This window comes from Equus przewalskii, chromosome 31 (genome assembly GCF_037783145.1).
Source record: "Equus przewalskii isolate Varuska chromosome 31, EquPr2, whole genome shotgun sequence".
In the NCBI taxonomy this organism is placed as follows: domain Eukaryota; kingdom Metazoa; phylum Chordata; class Mammalia; order Perissodactyla; family Equidae; genus Equus; species Equus przewalskii.
In genome coordinates, this window is record NC_091861.1 from 3079780 (window position 1) to 3107627 (window position 27848).

At 37.5% G+C, this 27848-nt stretch overlaps 1 protein-coding gene across 3 annotated transcripts in view; it reads right to left on the reverse strand.

Annotated features, from left to right (window-relative positions):
- Window positions 1-27848, reverse strand: part of WDR64 (WD repeat domain 64) — a 115567-nt gene that overhangs the window by 12322 nt on the left and 75397 nt on the right. For 2 of the 3 annotated variants that reach the window (XM_070602319.1, XM_070602317.1), the window contains 9 exons: window positions 26383-26559; window positions 19762-19892; window positions 16870-16971; window positions 15713-15782; window positions 14758-14794; window positions 14050-14189; window positions 12263-12368; window positions 6295-6353; window positions 3147-3256 (listed from right to left, as the gene is read on the reverse strand). In XM_070602319.1, coding sequence (XP_070458420.1) covers window positions 3147-3256; window positions 6295-6353; window positions 12263-12368; window positions 14050-14189; window positions 14758-14794; window positions 15713-15782; window positions 16870-16971; window positions 19762-19892; window positions 26383-26559 — 932 coding nt within the window. The remainder of the gene's footprint in view (window positions 1-3146; window positions 3257-6294; window positions 6354-12262; window positions 12369-14049; window positions 14190-14757; window positions 14795-15712; window positions 15783-16869; window positions 16972-19761; window positions 19893-26382; window positions 26560-27848) is intronic. The other variant, XR_011535314.1, reaches the window with a different exon arrangement.

Sequence of the window (27848 nt, forward strand, 5' to 3'; positions counted from 1 at the left end):
CAATCTTTTTGACAATCAATACTTAGTGTTGAAGTTTCCTACTTCTTTAGAAAATGGCGGCTAGTCTTAGCAAAAGAATGTGGTTCAGTTATGAAGAGAACTGTATTATTATTATTTTTAATTTTTATTTTTTATTGCACTAAAAATGGAAAATAACATTATATAGCTTTCAGATGTACATTGTAATATATTTCAACTTCTATGTATATTACATCATGTTCACCACCCAAAAACTAATTATAGTCCATCACCACACATGTGAGCCTAATCTCCACTTTTGCCCTCCCCCCACCCCCCTTCCCCTATGGTAACCACCAATCCAATCTCTGTTGCTATGTGTTTGTTTTGTTGTTTTTTTTATCTTCTACTTACGAATGAGATCATATGGTATTTGACTTTCTCCCTCTGACTTATTTCACTCAGCATAATACCCTCAAGGTCCATCCATGTTGTCACAAATGGCCGGATTTCATCATTTCTTCTGGCTGAGTAGAATTCCATTATGTATATATATCACATCTTCTTTATCCATTTGTCCCTTGATGGGCACCTAGGTTGCTTCCAAGGCTTGGCTATTGTGAATAATGCTGCAATGAACATAGGGGTGCATGTATCTTTATCCATTTGTGTTTTCAAGTTCTTTGGATAAATACCCAGCAGTGGGATAGCTGGATCATATGGTAGATCTATTCTTAATTTTCTGAGGATACTCCATACTGCTTTCCATAGTGGCTGCACCAGTTTGCACTCCCACCAGCAGTGTACAAGGGTTCCCTTCTCTCCACACCCTCTCCAACGTTTGTCGTTTCCTGTCTTGTTAATTATAGCCATTCTGACCGGAATGAGGTGATACCTCATTGTAGTTTTGTTTTGCATTTCCCTGATAGCTAATGATGTTGAGCATCTTTTCATGTGCCTGTTGGCCATCCATATATCTTCTTTGGAGAAATCTCTATTCAGATCTTTTGCCCATTTTTTAATTGGATTGTTAGTTTTTTTGTTGTTGAGCTGTATGAGTTCTTTGTATATTTTGGATATTAACCCCTTATCTGATATATGGTTTGCAAATATCTTCTCCCAATTGTTAGGTTGTCGTTTCATTTTGTTGATGGTTTCCTTTGCTGTGCAGAAGTTTTTAGTTTGATGTAGTCCCATTTGTTCATTTTTTCTTTTGTTTCCCTAGGGAACTGTATTCTGACAGCTATTAATAGAGCTATGTTTTTTGAACTGAATATCTAGGGAGATTTTAACTTGAGTAATCATAAAAGTAATTTCTGCATGCCAAGGGTAACTGGTTTGAGCAGGGAAAGCTCAGGACAACAGAGGTGTGTGCACATGGGCCGTGTGGAGGGTGTGTGTGTGTGTGTGTGTGTGTATTACAATCTCCAGTTAACACTTCTGCTGACAGGTAGCTGAAAATATACTGGAGCAGAGACCCAAGGAACAGACTTGTGAAAAACATCTATAATAATGAAATGTCATCTTCTAAATTTTTCCTACGAATAAAACAACAGACTCCCTTTCTGACAGAGAAAGCAGCCTAACTGTTTGCCCCCTACAGATTCACCTTGAAATCACCGCTTCTCCTTCATCCTTCCACATTCTAAATATTTTCCTCTTTTAGTGCTTCCTCTCTCAATGAATGGCCCCAACATTCACCTAGTCGTATGTGCCAGTGGTCATTCTTGGCATCTATTGCTTACCTCCTCTTTCAGTTGAAGTTCCCATCTTCTGGATTTTACATCTTGGATTGTTCTCAAATCCAAAATATTTATTTCCAGCTTTGTTGCCACTTCCATAGTCCAAGCCACCATATTCACCACAATCTAACTACTCTCTTTGCTCCCACTTTTGCTGCTCTGAAATCTATTTCCCACACATTATTATTAGTTTTTAATGTAAATCAGATTATGTTAGTTGCCCACTTAAAATTCTGTTTCTTCTTCTTCTTCCTTTTTTTTTCCTGAGGAAAATTTGTCCTGAGCTAACTGTTGTTGCGAATCTTCTTCTATTTTGTATGTGAGCTGCCACCACAGCATAGCCACTGAGATGAGCACTGTAGGTCCACACCCAGGAAACAAACCCGGGCTGCTGAAGCAGAGTGTGCTGAACTTAACCACTAGGCCACCTGGGCTGGCCCTAACATTCTTTGATGGCTGTTTCTTTCAAGGTGAAGATCCAGATCAGCTCAGGCTCACCCAGCTGGCCAGGGTCTGTTGAATTTCAGTCCAGGGTCTTTTATGCAACATAAAGTATTGCTTCCTTTTTGTCTTCATTATGTTGCAATTCTCTGATACACTTTGAAGCCTCTTTCCCCTCTTGATCTCACCTGACTTTATTCTCTTCAGGCGATAATTCATTACCATGATTTTAAGACATTTTAATACGCAGCAATTTGTCTCAAAAAACATTGTGGCATTTCCTTTCTCTTTATGTATATGTGTTTTTAGCATCTTGCATATGTATATTTAGCATTATCTAGGCAATTAAAACCAGTAGGCTGTGCAAAATCAGTCACTTTGTCCGTGAAACAATTAGCTCACTTTTCTCTTTTCTCGGTATTAGTTGTTCTTTTCTCTGACTTTTTTATGACTTCTGACCCTGTGTCTCCTATGACCTTCCCTGGGCTTAGGTCTGTCTCTCTGAGCTACCCATCTTGCTTAATTCTTTGAAATAATCTACCCAAAAAACCAACCTTTTATTAAGCTATTTGTTATACCTTCTAACATAGATGAGCAGGGCATCTCAGTTCCTTGGGCAGAGAAAAGAATTCTGAATCAGTGACCATCTTCTCAAAGCCCTTTTGTGCCACCTTTTATTTGTTTGCTTATTTATTTACTTATGTTAGTCATCAAATCAAGATTGCACTAAACTTTAGCTTAAAATCTTTTTTTTTTGTTGAGGAGTGTTAGCCCTGAGCTAACGTCTGTGCCAGTCTTCCTCTAGTTTCTATGTGGGTTGCCACCACAGCAGCTACAGCATGGCTGATGAGTGGTGTAGGTCCACGCCCAGGATCCAAACCCACGAACCTGGGCTGCCAAAGCAGAGCACACTGGACTTAACCACTAGCCCATGGGGCTGGCTCCCAGCTTGACATCGCTTACATCTCATACTCCAAGCCCTGATTCACAAGGTGAAGGTCATACCTTACTGAGCCGTCGATGGAGGCAGTGAGCACCACTTGTTTGTCTTCTACATAGATCACTTGAATAATTTCCAGAGAATGAGCACGCCAGGCGAGGACCTGCTTGAATTTCTAGACAGCAACAATAAAGCACATCCCTTGTCATAAGTACGTGCTGATCAAAATCCAATCTTGAGCAAAACCATAAATCATTAAAAAGCCAAGCTTATGAGTGAATGGTGTGGACATCTGTGCAAGATGATGAGGTGCCTGTCCTAATTAGATCTTTCTTTTTTGTTGAGGTACCAAAAATTTCATTTTTAGATATTTGTTCATCTGTGCATATCCCTGGGAGAGCAAGTATCTTGTGTCTTTAGCAATTTATCATTTAATTGAGGATTAACAATTCATTTATTTGAGGATTAGTCGATGACTAGATGAGAGAGAAACCTTAGGAGGATTGTGGGGGGACCAAGAGTGAATATATCAGGAGCAGCAGGAAGGAGAGTCAAAAGGTGAAGACCAAAGGGGAGATTGGCAGAAAGACTTTCCCTATCTTCAAATTTCATCCAGAGATAGCCTTGGCTGTTTTGTTCTTTTGTGGAGGGAGGGGGTTATATAGGATAACGATATACCACAAAAAATTAACAAAAGAAGTGGGCCCAGCTCATTCTTTCAGAGACATCCTGAGGCTTGATTGGTATGTTCCTTCAGCATGTGGCTTATCCTCAAGTTTAGAGCGCCTAAATGAGCCTCAGCAGACATTTCTAAATTGTGTGATCTAGAGTTGTCAACTGGGGAGCTTGCTCTGCAGTAGCATCCCCTTTCTATCCCTGATTAACCCAGACCTTCCTTCCTCCTGGGTCATCTACTTAGGAGCATTTGTGTGGCTAGAATTCGGGCAGCTTGAAGTTCTCATAGGAGTCTCCTTTTCATTTAGACATTAACAAAAGTTAGGCACAATTCCTCCTAAATTTCTTGGCCTTCTGACTCAATTTCTTCTAGTTCTTAGAGAGCCAAAGTGAAATCTTCTGCATTCTCCTGCTTCTTATTGTCTCAAAGCTGTTGAAGAACATCTGCTCAGCCAAGGGCTCTTTCTCTGCAGTGGGATGGGATTCTCTAAGGAAAGTGTGTCTCTAATATGGAGCATATACATAGTAAGAAATACATTTTACATCATGACCCGATGTACACATACAATGCCTCTACATGCATCTGAAACAAGTTTCAGTATCTTTCACAAAAGGATACCTAACTTTTCCATGTGCAGGGCACACTGATACTGTCTATTCTATTCTATTGCATTTCATTCTGCTCCATTCTTTTCTATTTTTTTGAAAATACTGGTTGCCACTCATTAAATGGATTTTATGACCCCCTAGTAGATTACAACCTGTAAGTAGGTAAACACTACTCTAAGACTTTTTTTTCTTGCTATAGACATGTGTATATGATCATATGTATTATTTCTTTTTATGTAGACAGGTTTTGACTATTCCATCTCTTAGAACATCTGTATTCCATAGAGTGTCTTTTTAACAGTAATGTTGCAAGAGTATCAGATTAACCTCTGACTTGGAGACTGATATATTAGGTTTTTATTGTAGTTGTAACCTATAACTGAACCTTGTTTATTGCATGGTATATGTTAGTCTATGTACTAATGAGGCATCTTATAACCAGATTCTCTTGTATATTTATAAATAGGCAGCCATGTACAAACTAGAAAATCACAGTGTCCAAAGGTTGAAATGAGGTTGAATATGGAAGAACTTAAATGAGTTATTGAAATAGATTTTCTTCTTTTAAAATGGTGAAAATGCTCTAAAATCAATTGCACTATAATTCTAATTCAATATTATTGAATTAATACAAAGTTGTTTATTTTAAAGATTTTCCCCTAAATTTTGAGAGGTCTTGCTTGCCAGTTTGTAGAAAGCCCATTTGCAAAAATGTAGGTTTTGAATCATGTTTTTATGTGTTGCAATTAATAATAGAATATTGATAATCATTGCAAGTAGGAGAAAACAATTAGATAACCTTCCACATACTCATGGCTCAAGCAAATGATTGTTTTCATTCAGCTCACAGCATGCCTTGATGGTAGGCCATTTATACCTGCCGATAATTGAAACACTGTGCTTTGTAAATTGAAACTACGATTTTCTGTTTGATGGCAGTAAGTGTTGAATATGGAAAGAGCACTGGATTAAAGGACAAGAACCCTGGTTCTGGCCCTAACTTCATCATTAACTGTCTGTGTGATCCTAGGCACACTACTCTCTGAGTTCTCCTCTGCAAAGTGAAGATAAGCATTCTAAAGTTAAATATCTGAACTTTATAAAAACTACAATGGGTTCTTGGAAACAAAAAGGAAACTCCAAGGATCAAATGAAACAATGTTTGAAACAATAATCATTTAAAAACACTTTGCAAGCAATCCAATCCTAATCTATGCAGCCCTATGTTAATACCTATAAACCAAAACCAAAACATTACTATTTAAGCTAATATTTAGCTTTTGGATTTGAAGTATTAACTTAAAGAGAAATAAGTCTATCCTAAAATAACACATTCTTGCTGTGCTCTTTAATTAGTGTTGAGTCTTTATAATATATTTAGATATATTTGTATATCTACATACATATTTATAAGTTATAAAATAAGGATAGTGACATTTACATTGCATTAACACTAAAAATAGAATAACATGTTTGGATTATAAGGAGGATTTAGACTAGATGTGAGGAAGAGTTTCTTGAAAATAATAATAGTTGGGCACGAGACTAGCCTTGCAAGGAAAGGTTATGGAATCTCCTTCTATGAAGATGTATAAGATAGAAAGATAGAGAAACTGACTGTGGAGGACTAGATGATGTATGAACTCTTGTAAGCTCTGGGATTCGATATAGATTCTCACAAATAGTCAAAAGACAAAGAAGATGCATAGTGACCAGTGGCTGGCTCGTTCACTCACTCACTCATTCATCCCCTCTTTTCACCAGTAGACCATTGTGGGTTGTCATGTAGCTTAAGTTTCAATAGTATTATATATGACTTGAGAGTAAGGAGTGTTGTCTTGTATTTCTATCTTTTGTGGTATCTAGCACGGAGAAATGCTCAATAACTATGTGCTGATTCACGAACTAAACTAAAAGTAAAGTTCCTACCTTTTCATCATGAGGTGGATCCAGGAAGGAGCTAATACCGCACAGGATAACATGTCCTTCTGTATAAATTTAAAGGTTGTAATCTTCAATTAGATATCTTGTTGTCTAAGTGAATACTACCCAGACTACTAAGTTATTTTGATTTGGGCATTTATAATGATAAATAAAATAGAATCTAAGAAACTAGAAATGAAGGAAGAAATTTTATATCAATTTGTATATGTAGCAATTCTTTTTTGTTTGGCTTAATGAGTCATAATGAGGTTGCCTTATACATTCATAGTCAAAGTCCTTCTAGACATCAAAGTAGATGAGATTGAAATGGATACACCACTACCAAACGGAGTCCAAACTGTTACAAAGATAGTCATCCTACAATCCAAATGATGGTTATAAAAACTAGATTTAAAAAAGCAACAAGGACTACACCTAGGCATATTCAAACTGTAGAAAATCAAAGATAAAGAAAAAATCTTGAAAGAAACCAGAGGAAAAAAACACCTTATGTATAGAGGAGCAAAGGTAAGAATTACATCTGACTTCTCAGAAACCATGCAAGCAAGAAGAGAGTGGAGTGAAATATTTGAAGTGTTAAGAGAAAAACCACCAAACTATAATTCTGTATCATGAGAAATTATTCTTCAAAAGTGAAGATGAAATAAAGACTTTCTCAGGCAAACAAAAATTGAGAGAGTGCATTGCTAGTAGACTTGCCTTGCAAGAAATGTTAGAAGTTCCTAAGAGAGAAGGAAAATGATGTGAGTCAGAAACTCAGATTTACATAAAGAAAGGAAGAGCATAAGAGAAAGAATAAATAAAAGTAAAATAAAACCTAACAGATGAGTTCATTCAAAATACTAACTACACTAATGAATCTGATGATTATAACTTATGAATGCTTGAAATGAATGACAGCAGTGTTACAAGGGATGGGAGGGAGAAATTAGGAATACTTTGTTATTGTAAGGTACTTGCAGGACCTGTGAAGTGATGTAGTATTATTTGAAAGTGGACATGGATTAGTTTTAAATGGATATTGTAAACTCTGGGTTAACCACTAAAAAAAGTAAAAAAAAAAGATGTATAATTGATATACTAAGAAAGGAAAGAAAATGGAATAATATAAAACACTCACTTAAAACCACAAAAGGCAGAAAGAGAGTGGAAGACAAAAATAAGAACATAAACAAGGACAACAAATAGAAAACAGTAAGAAATATGGTAGATACTAATTCAACTATATCAATAATCACTTTAGATGTCAAAAGTCTAAATAAACCAATTAAAAGAAAGATTATCAGCATGGATTAAAAACAACATCTAACCATATGTTTTCTACATAAAATCCACTTTACATATAAAGACACATATAGATTAAAAGTAAAGGGATAAGGAAAGATTCACCATGCTAACACTAATCAAAAGAAAGTAGGAGTAACTATGTTAATTTCAAACAGAGAAGACTTCAGAGCAAGGAAAATTATCAGGGATAAAGAAGAGCATTACATAATGGTAAAGGGGTCAATTTTCCAAGAAGACATGACAGTCTTTAACATGTATGTGCCTAACATTGGAGTGTCAAAATAGGTGGGGCAAAAATTAATAGAACTGCAAGGAGAAATAGATGAATCTACTTTTATAGTTGGAGACTTCAATATCACTCTATCAGAAATGGATAGGTCCAGTAGGCAGAAAGTCAGAAAGAACATAGCTGAACTCAACAGCACCAACAATCAACTGTATATAATTGATATCTATAGACAACTGCAACCAACAATAGTAGAATACACATTCTTTTCAAACTCTCATGAAACATTCATCAAGATAGACCACATTCCAGCCCATAAATCACACCTTAAGCAATTTAAAAGAATAGAAATTATACAATGTATGCTCTCCGACCACAATGAAATTAAATTAGAAATCAATAACAAAAAGAGAGCTGGAAAATCCCAAAACAATTGGAGACTAAACAACATACTTCTAAATAACAGGTCAAAGAATAAATAAGAGAAATTTTTAAATATTTTTCACCAAATGAAAATATGATACCAAAATTTGAGGGAAGCAGTGAAAGCAGGGCTCACAGGGAAATTTATACGCATATATTAGAAAAAAAGAAAGATCTAAAATCAATAATTTAAGCTTCTACCTTAGAACTAGATAAAGAAGAGCAAGTTAAACCCAAAGTAAGCAGAATAAGAGAAATAATAAAATTTAGAGCAGAAATCAGTGAAACTAAAACTAGGAAATCAATAGAGAAAATCAACAAAACCAAAAGTTGGTTCTTTAAATAGATCAATAAAATGGATAAACTTTTAGCCAGGATAAGTAAGAAAAAAAGATCTCATGGGGATTAAAAGGGTACTAAAGGAATACTATGATCTCTGTGCCCACAAATTTAATAAGCTAGATGAAATGGACCAATTCTTTGAAAGACACACAGAGTCTGCCAAAACTCACACAAGAAGAAAGAGACAATAATATAGAAAGGTCTATATTATTAAAGAAATTAAATCAGTAATTAATAAGCTTCCCAAACAAAAAGCACTAGTTCAAGATGGGCTTAATGGTGAATTCTACCACCATTCTACTACCATAGTTAAGGAAGAGATTATACTAATTCTCTACAATCTCTTCCAAAATATAGAAGCAGAGGGACTACTTCCTGACTCATTCTATAAGGTTAGCGTTGCCCTAATACCAAAACCAGACAAAGACGTTACAAGAAAAGAAAACTACAGACCAATGTCTCTTATGAACATAGATGCAAAAATCATCAACAAAATATTAGCAAATTAAACCCAAGAGGTATAAAAAGAATTATACACCGTGACCAAATGAGATTTATCTCAGGTATGCAAGGCTGGTTCAACATTTGAAAATCAATTAATGTAATCCATCATATAAATAGGCTAAAGAAGAAAAATCACATAATCACATCAATAGACACACAAAAAGCACTTGACAAAATCCAGTACCCATTTATGATAAAACTCTCAATCTAGACACGGACCTTACACTTTTCACCAAAAAAAAGCCTCAAAACAACTTTAAATGTACCACAGAAAACTATAAAACTCCTAGAAGAAAATCTATATGACCCTGGGTTTGGTGATGACTTTTCAGATACAACACCAAATGCATAATCCGTGAAAGAAATCATGGATAAACTGGACTTCATTAAAATTAAGAACTTCTGCTCTGCAAAAGATACTGTCAAGAAAACAAGAAGACAAGCCATACACTAAAGGAAAATATTTTCAAAATACATATCTTATCTTCCATTACAGAGGATTGTTGGATTAACAGAGGACTGTTATCCAAAATATATAAAGAACTCTTAAAGCTCAAGAATTTACAAAAACCAAATGGCCTGATTAAAAAAGGCAAAAGATCTGAACAGACACCTCATCAAGAAGGCACACAGATGGCAAAAATGCATATGAAAAGATGGTCCACATCATATGTCATTAGAGAAATGCAAATTAAAACTACAATGAGGTACTATTTCATGCCTATTAGAACGGCCAAAATCCAAAACACTGACAGTATCAAATGCTGACAAGATCATAGGGCAATAGGAACTCTCAATCATTCCTGCTGGGAATGCAAAATGGTGCAGCCACTTTGGAAGACAGTTCGGCAGGTTTTTGTAAAACTAAATATGCTCTTACTATATGATACAGAAATTAACTTCTTGACATTTACTCAAAGGAGGTGAAAAGTCATATCCACACAGATGTTTATAGTGGCTTTATTCATTATTGCCAAAACTTGAAAGCAACCAAGATGTCCTTCAGTATGTGAATGGATAAATAAACTGAGGTACATCTAGACAATGGAATATGATTCAGTGCTAAAAAGAAATGAGCTATCAAGCCATGAAAAGATGTGGAGGAAACTTAAATGCGTGTTACTAAGTGAAATAAGCCTAGGATGCTAAGTGAAAGAAGGCAATCTGGAAAGGCCACATACTGGATGATTTCCAATAGGACATTCTGGGAAAGGTAAAACTATGGAGACGGTAAAATGATCAGTGGTTGCTAGGGGTTCCAGAGGAGGGAGGGATGAATAGGTGAAGCATAGGGGATTTTTAGGGCAGTGAAAATACCCTGTATGATACTATAATTATGGATACATCGTCTTATACATTTGTCCAAACTCATAGAGTGTATAACTCCAAGCGTGGCCCCTAGTGTAAACCATGGACTTTGGTGATGATTATGTGTCAATGGAGGTTCATCCATTGCAACAAATGTACCACTCTGGTGCAAGATGTTAAAAGTGAGGAAGGCTATGTGTGTGGGGGTGGGCCAGAGCGTATACAGGAACTCTGTAATTTCTACTCAATTTTTCTGTGAACCTAAAACTGATCCAAAAAATAAAGCATAATTTAACAACAAAAAAGCAACAACTGGAAATGTCTGAGGATGTTTGATTTAAAATAGTGACTAGATAGCAACCTGCATAGAAGTTCCTTTAACATCTACCGTAGCACAGAAGAAGGAAGCTAAGGTCAGAATCTAAGGGAAATCTCCTTTAATTATAATATGGATGAGGCTGGATTGAATGCCAAACACACCCCCACTCTAGTTTTCTAGATCACAGCAAAAACTACAAATCTCAAGAAGTAAATGGTTTATATGACAGGAAAGTGCTCTGGGCAGAGGCAAAGAAAGAAAGAAGCCTTGTAGAGGTGCATTCTGAGAATTCTGTCGATAGTTTCAAATTTTACTTGTATGTGTTTTGTTAGGAAAGGCTTGCCACATAGTAGGTAAAGTTAGTCCAAAAATATGCAGGCTATTTTCAAAAAGGAACAAAATTTGCCCGATCTTAGATTTCTCTACTATTCTGCTGTAAACAAAAACAATGTTTATGGAAACTATGGAGATTGACAGATAAATAAAAGAAGTCAAGAATAGGAATATTACAGTGTAACAGAACTGATGGTGAGCAATAAAACCAGATAAAATAAAGATAACTTTAAGTAAATGTTAGAAATCTCCTGATAATACTATACTGATTTCAAATATAAACAATTATTTCCTGTAATCTCCAGAAGACTCAAATAATTGATGATACAAACGGTTTGTTGTGACTTTTACAAAATAACTTTTGAAATGAGAAAAATGTTCTCAAAAGAGAAGATGTAAAATTTAAATAGTAATGTACTAGCAGTATCTGGATGCTAATCTCAAGATTGACATTGGCAAATGATAAGTGAAGGCGTGGGTGTGGAAAAAAGAGACAGGTCAAGTGGGCTAAGCCTTCGGTCTGGCTGAAAAGATGCTATTTCAATCTAAATGCTAACAAATGGTTAAATTTTCTGAAAAATGTAAAGGTAAACATTAGTAAAATTAAAAACTGTATTTATACATGGTTGTGCATTTACACACACATAATCTTTCAAAGTATGAGAGGGATGAAAGGAAAGGAAATTTAAGATTAATTTAAGATGGAAGAAAGGAAATAGAAAGGAAGAATTAAAAAAAAGAATAATGTTACATGAAAGAATTAAGACCAACTATATTAGCTATAACAATAAAGTCCGCTATTGAAAACGAATAATCCCTTTCCTCTCTCATACACGCCTCTGCTCCCTTTAATAATGAAGATTAAGGCAGCATACCACTTTCAAGATTAAAAATGAAACCTTTACATTCTTCTCAATGTGTAAGGTAAGGGGATTGGTAGTCATACCCAGTTTAAAGATGGAAGAAATAGAAAGTCTTGCTCTAAGTAAAGAGCTAGGATGAAGTAGGTTCTCCTGACATTCGTTCATTCTTCGAGTTATTCAGCAAGCTGTCCATAACACTCTGGCTCTCATGCTTGAGCATCCTTCTTACCATTCTTTTGTCTCAATAAATGTCGCATATTTTCCTATACCTATATATATGTCGCATATTTTTATGTCATGTAGGTTGTGAAGATACCTGTGGCCGACTACATAAGAGGGAGGACTTACCCATATTTCCAGTCAGGAGTATCCTGGCACAGGAATCAGTGTACAGTGATGTCAGAGAAATGGCGGAATGTTTTGTGAAAGGAAGCATATCTTTCAGTAGTTTTCCCTGAATAAAATATGATCATAAATTCCATAAAATATTGATATTGGAGCTGTTTCTCCATAAATAATCCATATAAAGAATTGTCTCTGCTACTAAAACGTGATTCTTTTTGTAATAAAAATAATTGACACTATCCATAGGGATTTAATTCCTTGAAATTAAATATTCATAAAGCTATAGACAACTATTAATTATAAGCATCCAGATGCTGATTATTACAGATCATCTCTCTACTTGGGGTTGTTTTTGTACTTCTCATGACCCTTTCCATGCAATTCCTCAGAGGTCTTTTCCAGGTCCTTTTCTTTTTTTTTTTTTTTAAAGATTTTATTTTTCCTTTTTCTCCCCAAAGCCCCCCGGTACATAGTTGTATATTCTTCGTTGTGGGTCCTTCTAGTCGTGGCATGTGGGATGCTGCCTCAGCATGGTCTGATGAGCAGTGCCATGTCCGCGCCCAGGATTCGAACCAACGAAACACTGGGCCACCTGCAGTGGAGCGTATGAACTTAACCACTCCGCCACGGGGCCAGCCCCTTTTCCAGGTCCTTTTAAACAAACATTCTTTTCAGGTTTAAGCATATCTCACTTGTTTTAAATAGGAATGTTGTATTTGCCTTTTCATAAATATCTATTTTTGAATATTGATGCAAAATAGATTCTAAGAGATTCACATTCAGCAGATTGCTTTTCAGTGCTTGGTATAAGTCAGCCCCAGGAAGGACTTTCACACACATTGCTTCTCTGTAGAGAATAAATGTTCAAGCTGGAAAAGAAAGAATTTGAATCTGCTACTCATTTCCTGAGATTTACTTGGATATCATCTTTTTTCCTCCCGTTCCTCTCACTCTTTTCTCTATCAGAAAAAGAAAAAGATATTGCTTCAATACCAAGATTGTCTCAGGGAAATTTATTGCTACAATATTTTTACTTTCAAACCAAGAGTTTCCCCCTAATAAGCTGGGATCTGCTGATAGACATGGAGCTTTTATCCAGCAGACACAGCCATCTGTTCTATGTTGTTGGATGCCACTGTCTGCCGTGCCAAACTATGGCTGTTTTCTGGGTTTCCCTCCAGAAAGAAGCCTCAGAAGTGGTGCCACCTCCCTTGTCTCTCTAAGGATTCCATTGTCAACGTCACCAGTCTACTCAAAATCTTTTCTTTCATCATCTTCTGTCCTCCCAATTCAAATCCTGCCCCCATCCACCCCAAATCATTTCAAATCTTCCAGGAAAGGAGAGCTGTTTTTTCACTGTAATATGTTCAAGGACACTCAGTACAATGAAATAACTTCTTCCAATAGTTTGGATAACTAAAAACTTACGTGTACTCAAAATTTCATGGTTCTTATATCCTTTCACTGTAATACATCATTAGTGTTTTCTAATGTTATTTAAATATCCAATGAAATAGTCAGCGGAATATACTCAGCTCAATTTAAATAAAAGAAAAGATCTGAAATAGTTAACTTGGCAGTTTTGATGATTTGATCTCTTAAAATACAAAACTGGCCTATTGTAAAGTTTGAGTAGCATTTTCAGTGAGCAGCAAAACCAGCAATTTGGCTAGGAAGTTGAAAAATACTAAAATTGGATGCTTTATGGAACCATAGAAGGCTAAGGTTCATTCAGTAATCCTTTTTATCTTTCCCATTCTTTGCTAGTCCAGGTAAATAGGCCCCATCACCTCCATGGTCCACAGGCGGAGGTGTCCATCCTCATGCGCAGTGACAAGAATAGGTGGCTGGGCATCTGTTAGATTGGTGCCCCCAGGCCGTTTTTTGTCCACTGGGTGTTGCTCTCGCGCTGTGACATCTGTTTGCTCACCTATTGGGAAATTAACGAGCTGCCATGGGGTTTACAATACTTGGAATTCCACTTTTTATAGAACATAAAGGGGGAGGCAGGTAGGAAAATAGCAAAAACAATACATTCTTTTCCCTAGAATTTTTTTTTTTTTTTAACCTCAGAGAACTTCAGTCAGGGCAGAGGACAAAAAAGCTTTAGCAAATGGAATACTGTATCCCTGGAAAAACCTAAAGAGTTTATTTTTGGTCCTATTTCAGAAGCCTTTGCACTGTATATAAGAGCTAAAACCAGATAGACGTCGAGTGTAAGTCTTCCCCATACAGAATGGCTTAGGAATCTGCAATAAGCTTTAGGAAAATGGGCTGGAGGCTGAGGGCTCAGTAATATTTTGGATTTTTAAAATCTAGAATTAGTAGTTGAAAAGGCACCATCATGATGGAAATTCTGCCTCTCAGACTCCGGAGTCCTATGGCACCTCAACACTTAGTCAAAAAAGAATATATATTCCTCACGAGTTTCTATCCCCTGGACTCCCTACCACAAAGTGATAGTTTTCTCATAAGGAAGAGAACCCATTCCTACTGACCTTTGACCTCGCTCTCATGGATGCTCTGTTTGCTTCCCTGAATTAGGGGAGAAAAAGAGAGAATATTTCCACGATATTGTAAGGAAATGAGATATACTAGGTGCGTAGATTCTTTAGACAGTTGAATTTATATTTCTAAGCCTTAGTTTTAAAGTTATTTTTGAATTAGTTCTTTGAAAAACTGTATTGTAGAGACTGTGTGTCCATAAATAGGAATCTGTAACAGAGTATTTTCCCAGTGGCTCAGATCTAGCCTAATAATGAGAGAAATTAAATGCCTAATGCATGCATGCTCTTCGTGTATATTGCCTCTAACTCTATTAACAATCACGCAAGGTAGGCTTTATTATTCCCTTTTTACTGATGAAGAAATGGAGACTCAGAGATTAAGTGACCTCTGTAAAGCTAATTATCAGATAATAAGTGGAACACTTGGAGTCAAGTACAAGTCTGACTCTTATGTCCTTATAAGTTCACTCTTTCCCCCGTGCTAGTGGTTTTAAAACAATTTTTGCAGTGAACACTTTCCTTCAAATAAAATCCTAACTAGAAATGGAATGTGTAAAAATAAAATTGGAACTGAGAACAGTTTGAAAACCGCTGCATTAACTTATGTGTTGTGATGTAATGTAATTACATGCTGTCTCTTCCCCCTGTGAAATTTTGTAATACTTTTTAGCAAAAGAGATAGTCTAAAATTACTTTATTATTTTATGAATGTAAAAGTAGCATATATAATTCATTTTATTCATGATTTTGTATTGATTATTTGCAGATATGAAAGCTTTGAAAAAGCTTTTGCTTTTTAGGGAAAACCATAAAGTTTTTACATACAGGAAGAGAATCTTTCCACCTTTACCTTCTATCAAGGGAGGGGCTCAAATGGGACAAGTCAGTATTTTTGAACCAACGTTAGGTGTAATAGGAAGACATCCTCTCCCCATTCTTTGCTTACCTTACTACTCTGTGGACCCCGACTGGAATCACAGTGGGACGAAGAGCATATGGAATCCTGACTTGACCTTCTGCAAGGAGAGGGAAGAAGCCCAAGGAGGAAAAGTTAAGATATTCTATCACACTCAAAGAGCGCTCTTCTCTGCTTTAATTTTAGTTGATTGCTTCTTTCATCATCTGTGGATCCTGAGCCACTCACTTATGAAACAAATCACACCTTATATCTTGTGTAACGAATGTTCATCTGTCTGATGTTGGTGGAGACCGTTGGGAGCCTCAGGAATTAAGATTTATTGCTGCCTGGGCCTGGGAAATAAAAATCCGCCCTGTTTCACTGCCAAGGCTGGATTTAGTCCCAGAGGCTCCGATACTGAAATGGTGGGGTTGGGGGTGGCGGTGGTGGCCTGACAAGCCTGGTTAACTTCTACTCTACTGTTTCCAGTTCTGGCCTGGTCCTGTCTCTGCAGTGCTCTGCTGGAATGGGCTGGAAAGCAACTTAGGCTGCTGGTGGAGGCACATACAGAACAAGCCCTCAAGATGTTCTCCGATAAGGAAATTTCAAGTCAAGGGGTAGGACAGGGGTTATTTCTGGCTCACCACGGGGTGACCCCAAACTGACACAGGAGCTTTTGTTGTCTGTCCAGAGAGGTATTTACCATTGCCTATTGCCTGAAAATCAGAGCTCTCAAGCAAATATAAATAGAAAAAATACCTTTTCTCAAATATTTTAAAAACAATCCGCCACTCTCTCAGCAATGGGTGAAGAGTGCTCAGCTGTAGCGGATGTCACGTGAAACCCACTGCCCTGGGATCTTTCCTATCTGCCCTCAGGTCCTTCCTTCCACTTCACATCAGTGCCCGTAGAGTTAGATGTTGGCTACAAGTGTGGTGATGTGAGCATTATCCATCTCTGCTACTGCTGTAAAGGGAGCTGTGAGCTGACGTGGTGAGGGAAATGGATCCCCCACTGCAAATTCAATCCCTGGGGGCCACCCAGCTCCAGAAGACGGTGACAGGGAAGGGAGCTGAAGCCGAGGAATCAACCCAACTTGTGTCTTCCCTCAGCTGTACCTTCCTTAAGGCTGGAATGAGGAGAACTCTATATGACACCCACATAAGTCCCAGATGGTATTTCTCGACCAGTAAGTACTGAGTTACCTTGCACATTCAGGGCTACGAAAGAGGAACAGGATGTCATTAATTCTAAAGCGTTTTGGATCCAAATCAGCACCCACAGTGAAGCAGTCTTCAGGCCTGTACCTGGAAACAAGCATACATTTACGTGCTAAGCATTTACAAATTAGGTAACTGCCATTACCTATATCATACATCCCACGCAGAACTAATCGACTCCCGAAATGTTGATATCATTGAACGTGAAAAGAAAACCCAGAGGTGTAGAGTTTGAATGTATCTTCCTTACTAAGGCTCCATAGAACAGCATGGTCATTTAGTGTTAAAAATCTTTTAATTCAGTTAGCTGGTCTAGTCTTACCCATGGGTCAGATTGGGCTTATATGACCTCCTGGAGGTTTCATACTGTTGTTTTGTTGTTTTTTTTTTAATTGAGGTCACATTGGTTTATAAGGTTATATAAATTTCAGGTCTACATCACTATATTCCGATTTCTGTGTAGACTACATCATGTTCACCACCCAAAGACTAATTACAGTCCGTCACCACACACATGTGCCCTGTCGCCCCTTTTGCATAGTTTAAAGAACAAAATTCTACTCTTTGAAAAAGTGGAGAGACAATTTGAATAAACCATGGTTACTACCCTCAAGGAACTCACAACTGAGCGAAGAAGACAAACGGGTAATTCAGTGATTACACTGCTCTTGGCGCTCAAGCCTCCCGTTGGCCCAGCTTCCTAAGAACATACATTTTCCTAGGCAGTTTCCTGGGAGCAGAGCAACAGTCCCTAACTGCCGGCACTGGGCGCTTCCACTTGGCTCTTAAAGCCACACCTAACACTCCTTAGAGCAAATAGACCTTGTAGCAAAATATTCCTTTTCCTTCAGTGGAAATTGCCTCTGCTAATTTGGACTGATGTGTGATGAAGGAACCTTCTGGGGCGTGAACCAAGCTCAAAAGGGGAGCCTATAAGCTTGATGGCTTGTTGAGCCCAAACTTTTTCGATATTTCTGCTCTGCAGATGAGCTGAATGGTGAAGTGGGTTATTAATTAGCAAGAACAATTTCTAGTTTGAGCCGAAAAAAGCATGGGGCTTTGAACAGGAAGAGAAGGGCTATTTCTCCTGACTGGCGGAGGGCTCTTAGGCAGAATTTAAAGCAGAGGTAGAGATGGCGTCCACCATGAATAAGGAAACCATTTTCACCTTCAGAGCCTTGAAAGCTGAGACTAAATTGCCTTAGACGGTTTGTGCTACATTACATGTTTTGCAAAATAGTCCAGTGATTCTAAATCAATTATTTTTTATATAATCACCTTCTTACAGGAGGGGGACACTGTATGACCCACTATAGTCAGTTATTTTTCTCTGATTGGTGTTAGATTTGCATGCATCCCCTGGCAAAATGTCCAGCACTTTAACAAGGAGGCTCTCCACCTTTAAATTGGAACTATTCTCAGGGGAGCTGCCCCCTCCTTAGGCTGCAGCGTCAGAGCTGTGGTCTGTGCCTTCTTAGTCTAGCTGCTTTCCTTTAGTAATGAGTCATGAAAAGCTGACACTCGCAGTGTGAGAACTGCGTTAATAAGAGGGTGAGAAATTGTACAAATTGCAGTGCATATTGATGAAGGTATCAAATGACAAGTGCACAGTCTGCGAGAAAAGCCTAAGGGCAAGGGTTGAAGAAAAGGAACAAAAGGATGACCGGTTCTAGGGGTAAGGCCCGGGAGGACATGGGCTGAGGTACAGAGGGCGGGGTCTGCAGAAACAGCTACTTCAACTAAAGGTTCAAAGGAGAATAAATTCAGGGTCCAAACAAGAAAAGAACATTTCCTCTCAAAAACTGGGTAAAAGTAAAGACTCAGACTCCGACCGGAAAGCTGCACGGAACCCAGGTAGACCAGTAGTGTGTAGGCACAGACAGTAGACTGCAACAGGACAGACATTTCTTTTGCGTTTTCCTCTTCTTTTCCATTGTCCTCTTTGACTCTCTCCTCACCTCTTTTATATCTCTTCCCTTCCCCAAAATGCTTGGATAGACTTGATCTTATTTTCATTCACTGTTAAGGTTCTTGGCCATCTTGTACCTCAATGTAAAATTTCACAAACTCGCTTGACATAGGGTGTTTACACATGGCCCTTGCTTATAGCCCAATTACACAACTGTGAAGAATTTATTATTTACAGTCCATCCATTGCAAATAATACAAGGTTACGTTATTTCCTTTACAACCAATGGTAATAACATTTAGAAATGGATGGCAGGGGGAGGGTAAAGTTTTTGGCTGTGGTACAGAGCGAATCTAATTGGTTGAGATATAGAATTTCATGCACCATGCCTTTGTTAGCACTGACATATAATGAGCTGGATGTGTTGGGGTGGTGAATGAAGAGGAAAACCCATTGAGAATGCCTGTCACCATTTGACTTTGGTGACTGAGTGGATGGTGGTGTCACTGGGAGTATAGGACGAGGAGATATTTGGGGCGGGGAGTAGGTTGGGAGGAACTTTTGGGTATGTGGGCCTTTAAGGGTCTTGATGGCAAGCCAGATGGTAATTGCCAGTAGGCAATTGGATATGTATTTTTGAAGGTCTGGGGAGATTAGTGCTTGAAATTATTATGTATTTTAAGTGTTTGTAGAGGTTACGAGTTTGAACAAGATCACATATAGAAAGCATGTGCTAGAGTGAGAAGAGTAAAGCTGAGCCCTTGGGAATACAAATACTTCACGCTCGCCTTATTCATATTATTCTGGGATTTAGACACAGAATACAGTCTCCTCATGAACGTAACCTCCAGGACAGCCTCTTGAGAGTTATCACCATTTTTATTTACTGCTTTCTTTTAGTATTGAATATTACTTTGACTCTTCTGCAATACAAGTTTCATATTGTTTAAGGAAAAGATGCAACTTACACTTCTTTGACAGTAGATGTTACAAAATTCCATAAGATGATCATGCCATTTAGGGTTCCAGCAGCTATCAAATTATATCCTTCTACTTGTAGTAAATCAATGCAGTTCACTTCTACACTGATGGCGGGATTCTGAAGAAGGAAGGAAACAAGACTCACCAACCATCAAGAACACAGCATCTAACCACAGTACAAATGCTACATGTGCACACTGCTATTCTGTCATCACCTTAAAACAAAACGTCTTATTATATATTTTTAAAACCCTAGAGCATGCAATTTAGTAAAATCTATTTCTTCTTTTTGGCATTAAAAATTTTTTACTTTGTAGAATTCACTAAAACAACCAGAATATACTCTCCCTCTGCACGGACTCCTTCCGGTTAGCCTTGACTTATTCTTCCTAGACCTGCCAACCATTAGATTACCTTCCATCTTTCTCTCCCCTTCAAACTTCTTGAATATTCTACATTAGCTGTTTCCCCTTAATGACTTTCTCTTACTCATTGTTTGCCTTCTGCTCCATGTCACTCTATGAAAACTTTTTCTAATTATCACCAAGCACTTCCAATCCCAGTGCTACTTGACACTTTTCAGTTGTCTTGCCTCAAGCATTTGTTGGACACATACTACGTTAGGTTCTCGGAATACAAAGTCAAATAGAAGTCTATGACCTGGAGAAACATGTAATATAATTAAAGTTTTAAGGTAAAGTGTTGATGACTGTACACTTTGAAAGTGCTATCTTGGAGGTATGCACAAGACTTTATAGCAACACAGAAGAGTGACATCTAAATAAGACTAAAGGTCTATTATTCTTGTCACTCTCAATTGCTCTTTCCTTCCTGAAACTCCTTGTTCCCTTGACACCCTTGACACCAGGCTCTCCTGGTTTTGCTTGTGTCTGTGTGACTCTTCCTTTTCTGTTTCCTACTTGGTACTCTCTTACTCTACCAACCTTTTAAATATTAATATCCTTGGGGTTTACCTCTGGCCCATTTACTTTTTCCTTTTTCCAACTCTTTCTGGGTAATCTCATCCCCTTATGTTTTAATATTCATCCCAGTATTAATGACCTAGTAACCTAGTCCAGTCCCCTCCCACCAGCTTCAGGCTGGTTTATTTAATTACTTCTTAGAAATTTTACAGCTATCTCAAAGTTAATATGTCTAACTCAGCACCCCCTTCAAGCATGCTCCTTTATCCTATATCTCATTGGGTAGCACCACATCCCCATCCACATTCAATCAGAATTGCATAAACCACATCCTTGTTAGGTTAGAAATCTTGGCACTGTCCTTGATTTCTTCTCTTCTCTCAGTACCCTCCTCTCCCAACTACATGGCATCAGTCACTAACTAATCAATCACAAGTTCTGCTACTTTTATCAGCTAAATATTTTTGGAAACCTCTCCTTTGTCACCATCCCCACTATCATGGCCTTATATCTTTCAACTAAAACAGTAGCCTATTGCCTGAATCTCCGGCCTTTAGTCTTGTTCCGTTTGAAGCTGTCGTCAATATAGCATCAAAGATGCTACCAACAAATCTGATCATGTCATGTCTCGTTTAAAGCCCATCAGTGGTTTTACACTTCTTATAGGATATTCAAGCTCCTTAACACGGTGAGCATGATCCAGCCCCTACCTATCTGACCATCTCCATGTTCTACCACTCTCAGTTTTTCTTCAGCCATCCTGAGATACTTGTAGTTATCCCTAGCACACCATGCAAGTTCTTACCTCCATGATTTTTTCCCCAAGTTATCTCCTCCACTTGGGATTCATTTTGTTTTCTCATTTCCGCCTAGAAACTCCCTATCTGAGCCAAGCTGACTCTTGACCTAATTCAGGAATTATCTTCATCAGGGCCTCCTCTTCTCCAACATCCCACCACTCCCCAGCCCAAGCTGCCAAGTTCTCTGCTGTCTCCTAGAGTGCAGGGGTGCAGGTAGCACCCCTCATTAATCTCTGCATTCCCAGTGCTAAGAACAGTGCATCATACATATTAAATGTTCAATAAAAAGGGCTTCATAAATGAAAGAGTTTTAGGGAAAGAGAATTTCCATGCACGATCCAATTATTTTTCCTAAGTGACTTTTGCAAACTTTCTATCTATAGAAATATTTAAAGTATGTGGCAAAAAGGAAGTGCTATAAATGCTTAATTATGATAAATACAAATAATAAAGTTTCAAAGTCAGAGATAATTTACATTTGCATTTAAATCCTAAAAGGCATTTCCATTGTACTTCAATAATTTATTCAATAATTTATTGCAACAGTTTTTCTGTTTTTTCAAAGCAATCATTTTTTTGTTACCCATGTGATAACTTGCCAGCTTCACTGGTTCTGACTCACGGAACATTCGTCTTCTTTCTGTTTTTATTGACTCCAAGCAAGGAACATAGGACTGAACCCGTAAGTGTTTCCAGTGGCATGTAGAGTTGGAAGAAGTGGGCTAGAACTACTCCATGAGGAGACACAGTTTGTTCTTCTATCTTCTGTGCATATTACATGATAATGTTATCATCACATAGTCACTCTATATCTTGATTTCAAAATCCTTTTAGCAAACAATAAAACCGACTTATGATTTAAACCATCATTGAATGAAATCTGAATTGCAGTGCTAAAGTGATTTATTTCAATTTGAGGAAAAATAATACAATATTTTGTATTGTGAAACAAGCTATATTATTCTCTCTCAAATTAAATTATGGTTGTTTCGCTAATGACAGCAGTGAAAAATTTAAGGCTTTCTTCAATTGCTCCCTCTGTGACTTGCAGTTTTCCTGCACTCTTCAGTGTCTGATCACTTATCCCTGTAAAAGCTGAAAAGCATTAGTAGTTTGAGCTAGTATTAGAGTAAGCAAAGAAGGTTGATGGTCTCATTAAAAAAAGAGACCAATTGGGCTGAACTTTTATAAGAAGAGGACAGCTTCCTCATTTCTCTGTCCTTCAGCCTGAAACATACACCCTGCACACTTCACCCTCAGGTGTGCACACGCTCCTGCCACACTGAGCAGGTGTCAGAACCTCACAAGAATAGCTTTCTCAAGAGATTTTAAACTAATTTATCTAGGTTCAATATATACAGCTATTTCTGAAATATTTTGAAATGTGCTCAGACTCTAGTCAGTAGTTATTAACCTTTTCTCGGTCACAAACGCCTCTAAGAATCTTTAAAAAAAAAAAGCCATATTAGAATATTACTCAGGCATAAAGGAATGAGCTACGGATATATGCAGTGACATACACAAATCTCAAAAACATTATACTAATTTAGAGAGACTTTAAGTATATAGTATATAATTCCACTTACATGACATTCTAGAACAGGGAAAAGCAAATCTATGGTAAAAAAATTAGAATAGTGGTTGCCTTTGGGTGAGCAGTAAGTATTGACTAGGCAGAGGCATGGAGGAACTTTCTGCAGTGATGGTAATGTTCTTAATCTTTTTTTTCTTGGTGAGCAAGTTTGGCCCTGAGCTGACATCTGTGCTAGTCTTCCTCTATTTTGTATATGAGATGGCACCACAGCATGGCTTGATGAGCGGTGTACAGGTCTTGGCCCAAGATCCAAACCTGCGAGCCCCCGGCCACTGAAGTGGAGTGCGTGAACTTAACCACTATGCCACTGGGCCAGCACCTGTTCTTAATCTTGATAGCAGTTTGGATTGTGTGTGTTCCCGTTCAAATTCCTTGAATAGCATACTTAATTTTTGTGCATTTTATCTTATGTAAATTTCACTAAAAAACGATGCCATAAACAAACAGTGAACTCTAGTTAAAGGTTCATACACTGAAGTGTTTAGGGGTGATATGTATTGTATCTTCAATTTATTTTGAAATACATTTAAAAAACAAGATGGATTGAAAGATGGGTAGAGGATGGATGGGTGAATAGGTGTGTGATGAAGCAAATACTGCAAAATGTGAAGGGTAAAATTTAAGTGGAGGGACGTATGGGTGTTCATTGTACAGTACTGTCAAGCGTTCTACATGTTTGAAAATTTCCATAATAAAGTGTTGGAAAAGAAAAAGCTGTGGACCCTGCAATCCTCAGAAAAAGAAGTTTTGGACATAATTTCAGAGGCTTTTGGAGCTGCGGAAGCCCGCTGTGTACTCTCACTCTTCAGCTTTGAGGAGGCGCTGTGAGGTGCTTGTCACGAGATGCTTCTCTGTTCCTGTGTGTGGGAAACAGAATCGACTCCTTCCAGTCTACTTACAACTTTAGAATTCAGAGAATATTCTGTGAAAAATAGTCTGCTGACACACTTTCCTTATTTAGATTTTAAAACAATAGAAGCAGCAACAACAAAAAAATTAACCAAGCGGTGTCACCAGAGCAAGATAAGAACCTTTAAAAAAACGAAACCTGTGAAAAGAAAAAGCTGGAATTTTATTAACTGACAGTGGAAAATCTAGTTAAAATTGTATAATGTAAAAATCGTGAAAAATAGTTGGCCAGAAAAAAGTGAATGTTGTTTTGTGACCTCTTGAGATGACCCCAAACTTACCCTTTTTTTCAAAATCTAGGATAAGTAAAGCACCCAGCTATTTTTAGATGCGAATATGAAGTGCTAATAGAATCCCTGAGTGGAGCCTGGAGAACATGTGTGATTATGTCCAATTCCCGATAAACTGCTGCAAACTCATCTGACTAACTGCCCAGAAGTGAGCATCACCATGGCAAAAATGACCACATGCAAAATGAAAGCACAAGGAAGAAACTGGGAATAAATATTTGGAACTTATATCACAAAGGACTAATATCCCTAAAATATATTCCTAATTATTTATACACGTATGTATGTGTGTGTGTATTCCTTATACTCCTAATATATTAAGAGCTTTTTAAAATATTAGGAAAAAAAGCTAGATAGAAAAATGGACAAAAGATATCAATAGACAAATGATCCGTATACATAAAAAGATGTTACAATCATTCATACAGGAGAAATGGAGGGGCTGGCCCCGTGGCCGAGTGGTTAAGTTCGTGCGCTCTGCTTCGGTGGCCCAGGGTTTCTCCAGTTCAGATACCGGGCGTGGACATGGCACCGCTCATCTGGCCATGCTAAGGCAGTGTCCCACATAGCACAACCAGAAGCACTCACAACTAGAATATACAACTATGTACTGGGGGGCTTTGGGGAGAAGAAGAAGAAAAAAAGAGAAGATTGGCAACAGTTGTTAGCTCAGATGCCAATCTTAAAAAAAAGAGAGAGAGAAATGGAAAATAAAATATGCCAAGTTACAATTTTTCGTCTATCATATTTGAACAAATCTAGAAGTTTGACAGGTACACTGTTGGCAAAGCTGTGGGGAAGAAGGCAATTTCATACATTACTAGTGAGAATGCAAAATTGTGTAACTGCTGTGGAGGAGAGTTTGGCAATGCCTGGGAAGATTACATTAGCGTTTACTTTTTGACCTAGAAATCTCTCTTCTAGGAATCTATCTCAAAGATAGATTCAAAAATTTGAAATGTCGTGTGCATAAGGCTATTTGTTATAGCACTATTTATAATTGGAAAAGATTGGAAACTACCCAAATGTCCACCCACAGAGGGCTAATTGAATAAACTATAGTACATCCATACAAATGAAATACTATGGAGTTTTCAAAAAGAAAGATGAAATATCTATACAAACAGGGGCATAGCCGCAATAGGCAAAAGGTGGAAGCAACCCAAGTGTCCATCAATGGATGAACAGATAAACAACATGTGGTATATACATACAATGGAATATTATTCAGCCCTAAAAAAGAAGAAAATTCTGGCATATGCTACAACATGAATGAAGCTTGAGGACATTATGCTAAGTGAAGCAAGCCAGTCCCAAAAGGACAAATACCATGGCATCGTCAATGGCTGTGATGTCCAAAAAAAGACAACCAGTCATTATGTGAATCTTGATGGAACCACATGACACCATGTACTACGGTGACCTCCATGTACTATGGAGTCATAAAAAGAATCAAAGCTGTATACAATTAAGCCACTAGATACATTACCAGATTAAAAGAAGTACAGGAAAACTTAAATTACATCACAAGGGTGCAATCAACAAAATCCAGAAAATGTGAAACTATAGCACCAACTGTCCAGCATCTTCAATAAATTGCAAGGGAGAAAAAGAGAGACGGAAAGATATCTATAGATTAAAAAAAGACAAGAGATTTATCAACCAAATGCAACAAATGGACCTTGTTTGGATCCTAGTTGAAACAAACTAAAAAAAATTAAGAGGAAATCTGGGAAATTTGAACAAAATGAATATGCGATGATATTAAGGACGTCTTGTAAGTGATTTTAGAAAATATTTGAGAAAATGATGGTATCATCTTTTTGAGTCATTATCATTTAGAGATACATACTGAAATCTTTAGAAATGAAATGACACAATGTCTGAGATTTGCTTCAAAATAATCCATTGTTAGTGGTCGTGAGGAAGTGGTAGGAATAAAGGGGAATAAGCTTGGCCACACATAGATCATTTTTCAAGCTGAGTGTTAGTACATAGTAGTGCATTGTGGAACTTCTTATTTTCTCTACTTTCGGGTATGTTTGTAATTTTCCATAATAAAAAGGAAAAAAAATCAAGAAATAAAATTTACCGTAACATGTTGAGAAGAGTGTTTCTCAACCATCAGCTCGACATCTGGAAAGGGAATAGCCATGCTCCTGTCTTTAGTAGATGTCCTCACATGCACAACGCGGCTCCCGGATTGTAGGACAGGCACGACATCCGGCAGCTCCCAGATCGCCACAAGGCAAACGTCATCTTCCTTACCCTGCAATAGAAAGCCAGTGAGTACATGAAAAATTCAATCAGTTATTTTATTCTGAGCTATTTTAAAGACAAAGAAAAACAGAGCATACAGTGATGTACCTACCACCCAGCTTTATCAAATCCTAAGTCCCATCTCCCCAGCCGTATTATGATTCCTCTTTCTTCTTCCCTCTCCAGAGGTAACAGGTGACCTGAATATGCTGTTATCTATGAAAGTTTTCATATGTCCACATAAACTTATACATATATACTACATATACATATATTACATTTTATACATTCATATATACAAGTACATATATATATAAAGATATTACCTTCAGGCTTTTAACCTTTTAATAAATATTGTCAAACTCTATGGATTCTTCTTCTACTTCCTTGTTTCACTTAATATTACATTTTTGAGATGTATACAAGTTATTTACCTGGAGCTCTAGTTCATTTATTTTTATTTTTATTTATTTATTTATTTATTTATTGTAAGGAAGATTAGCCCTGAGCTAACATCTGCCAATCCTCCTCTTTTTTTCTGAGGAAGACTGGCCCTGAGCTAACATCCGTGCCCATCTTCCTCTACTTTATATGTGGGACGCCTACCACAGCATGGCTTGCCAAGTGGTGCCATGTCTGCACCCGGGATCCAAACTGGTAAACCCCAGGCCGCCGAAGTGGAACATGTGCAGTTAACCACTGTGCCAACGGGCCGGCCCAAGTTCATTTATTTTTAACAGCTTTATAGTATTGTACGAATATACTACAATCTACTTATCTATTCTCCTAGTGATGGATGTTCAGGTTGTTGCCAATTTTCCACTGTTTGTTTTTGTGGCCAGGTGTCGTAGTTTTTAGAGCATATGCCTGAAGTAGAATTACCAAATTGTAAGAGATGCGCATTATCAGCTTTACCAGGTATTGCCAAATGGCCAGAGTAGTGTTAGTATTTCCATTCCCACCAGGAGTAGATAAGAGTTCTCCTTTCTTCACGTTCTTGCCAACACTTGGTTTTACTTGATTAAAAAGATTTTTTTTGCTTATCCGATGGGTTTGAAATAGGACATTTAAAACTTAATTTAGGATTTATTAATTATATTAATCACATTGTCCTGATTTAGTGAGTTGAGCATTTTTTCATATGTTTGTGAGCCATCTGGGTTTCCTTACCTGTCCTTTGTCAATTTTCCTCTTGGGCTGTTTGTTTTTCTTCCAGATTTGTGGATTCCTTTAGCTATTCTGGTTTCTAATCCTTTCTCAGTTACCTGGGGTACAGTAGTCTTTTCATAGTCTGTGACT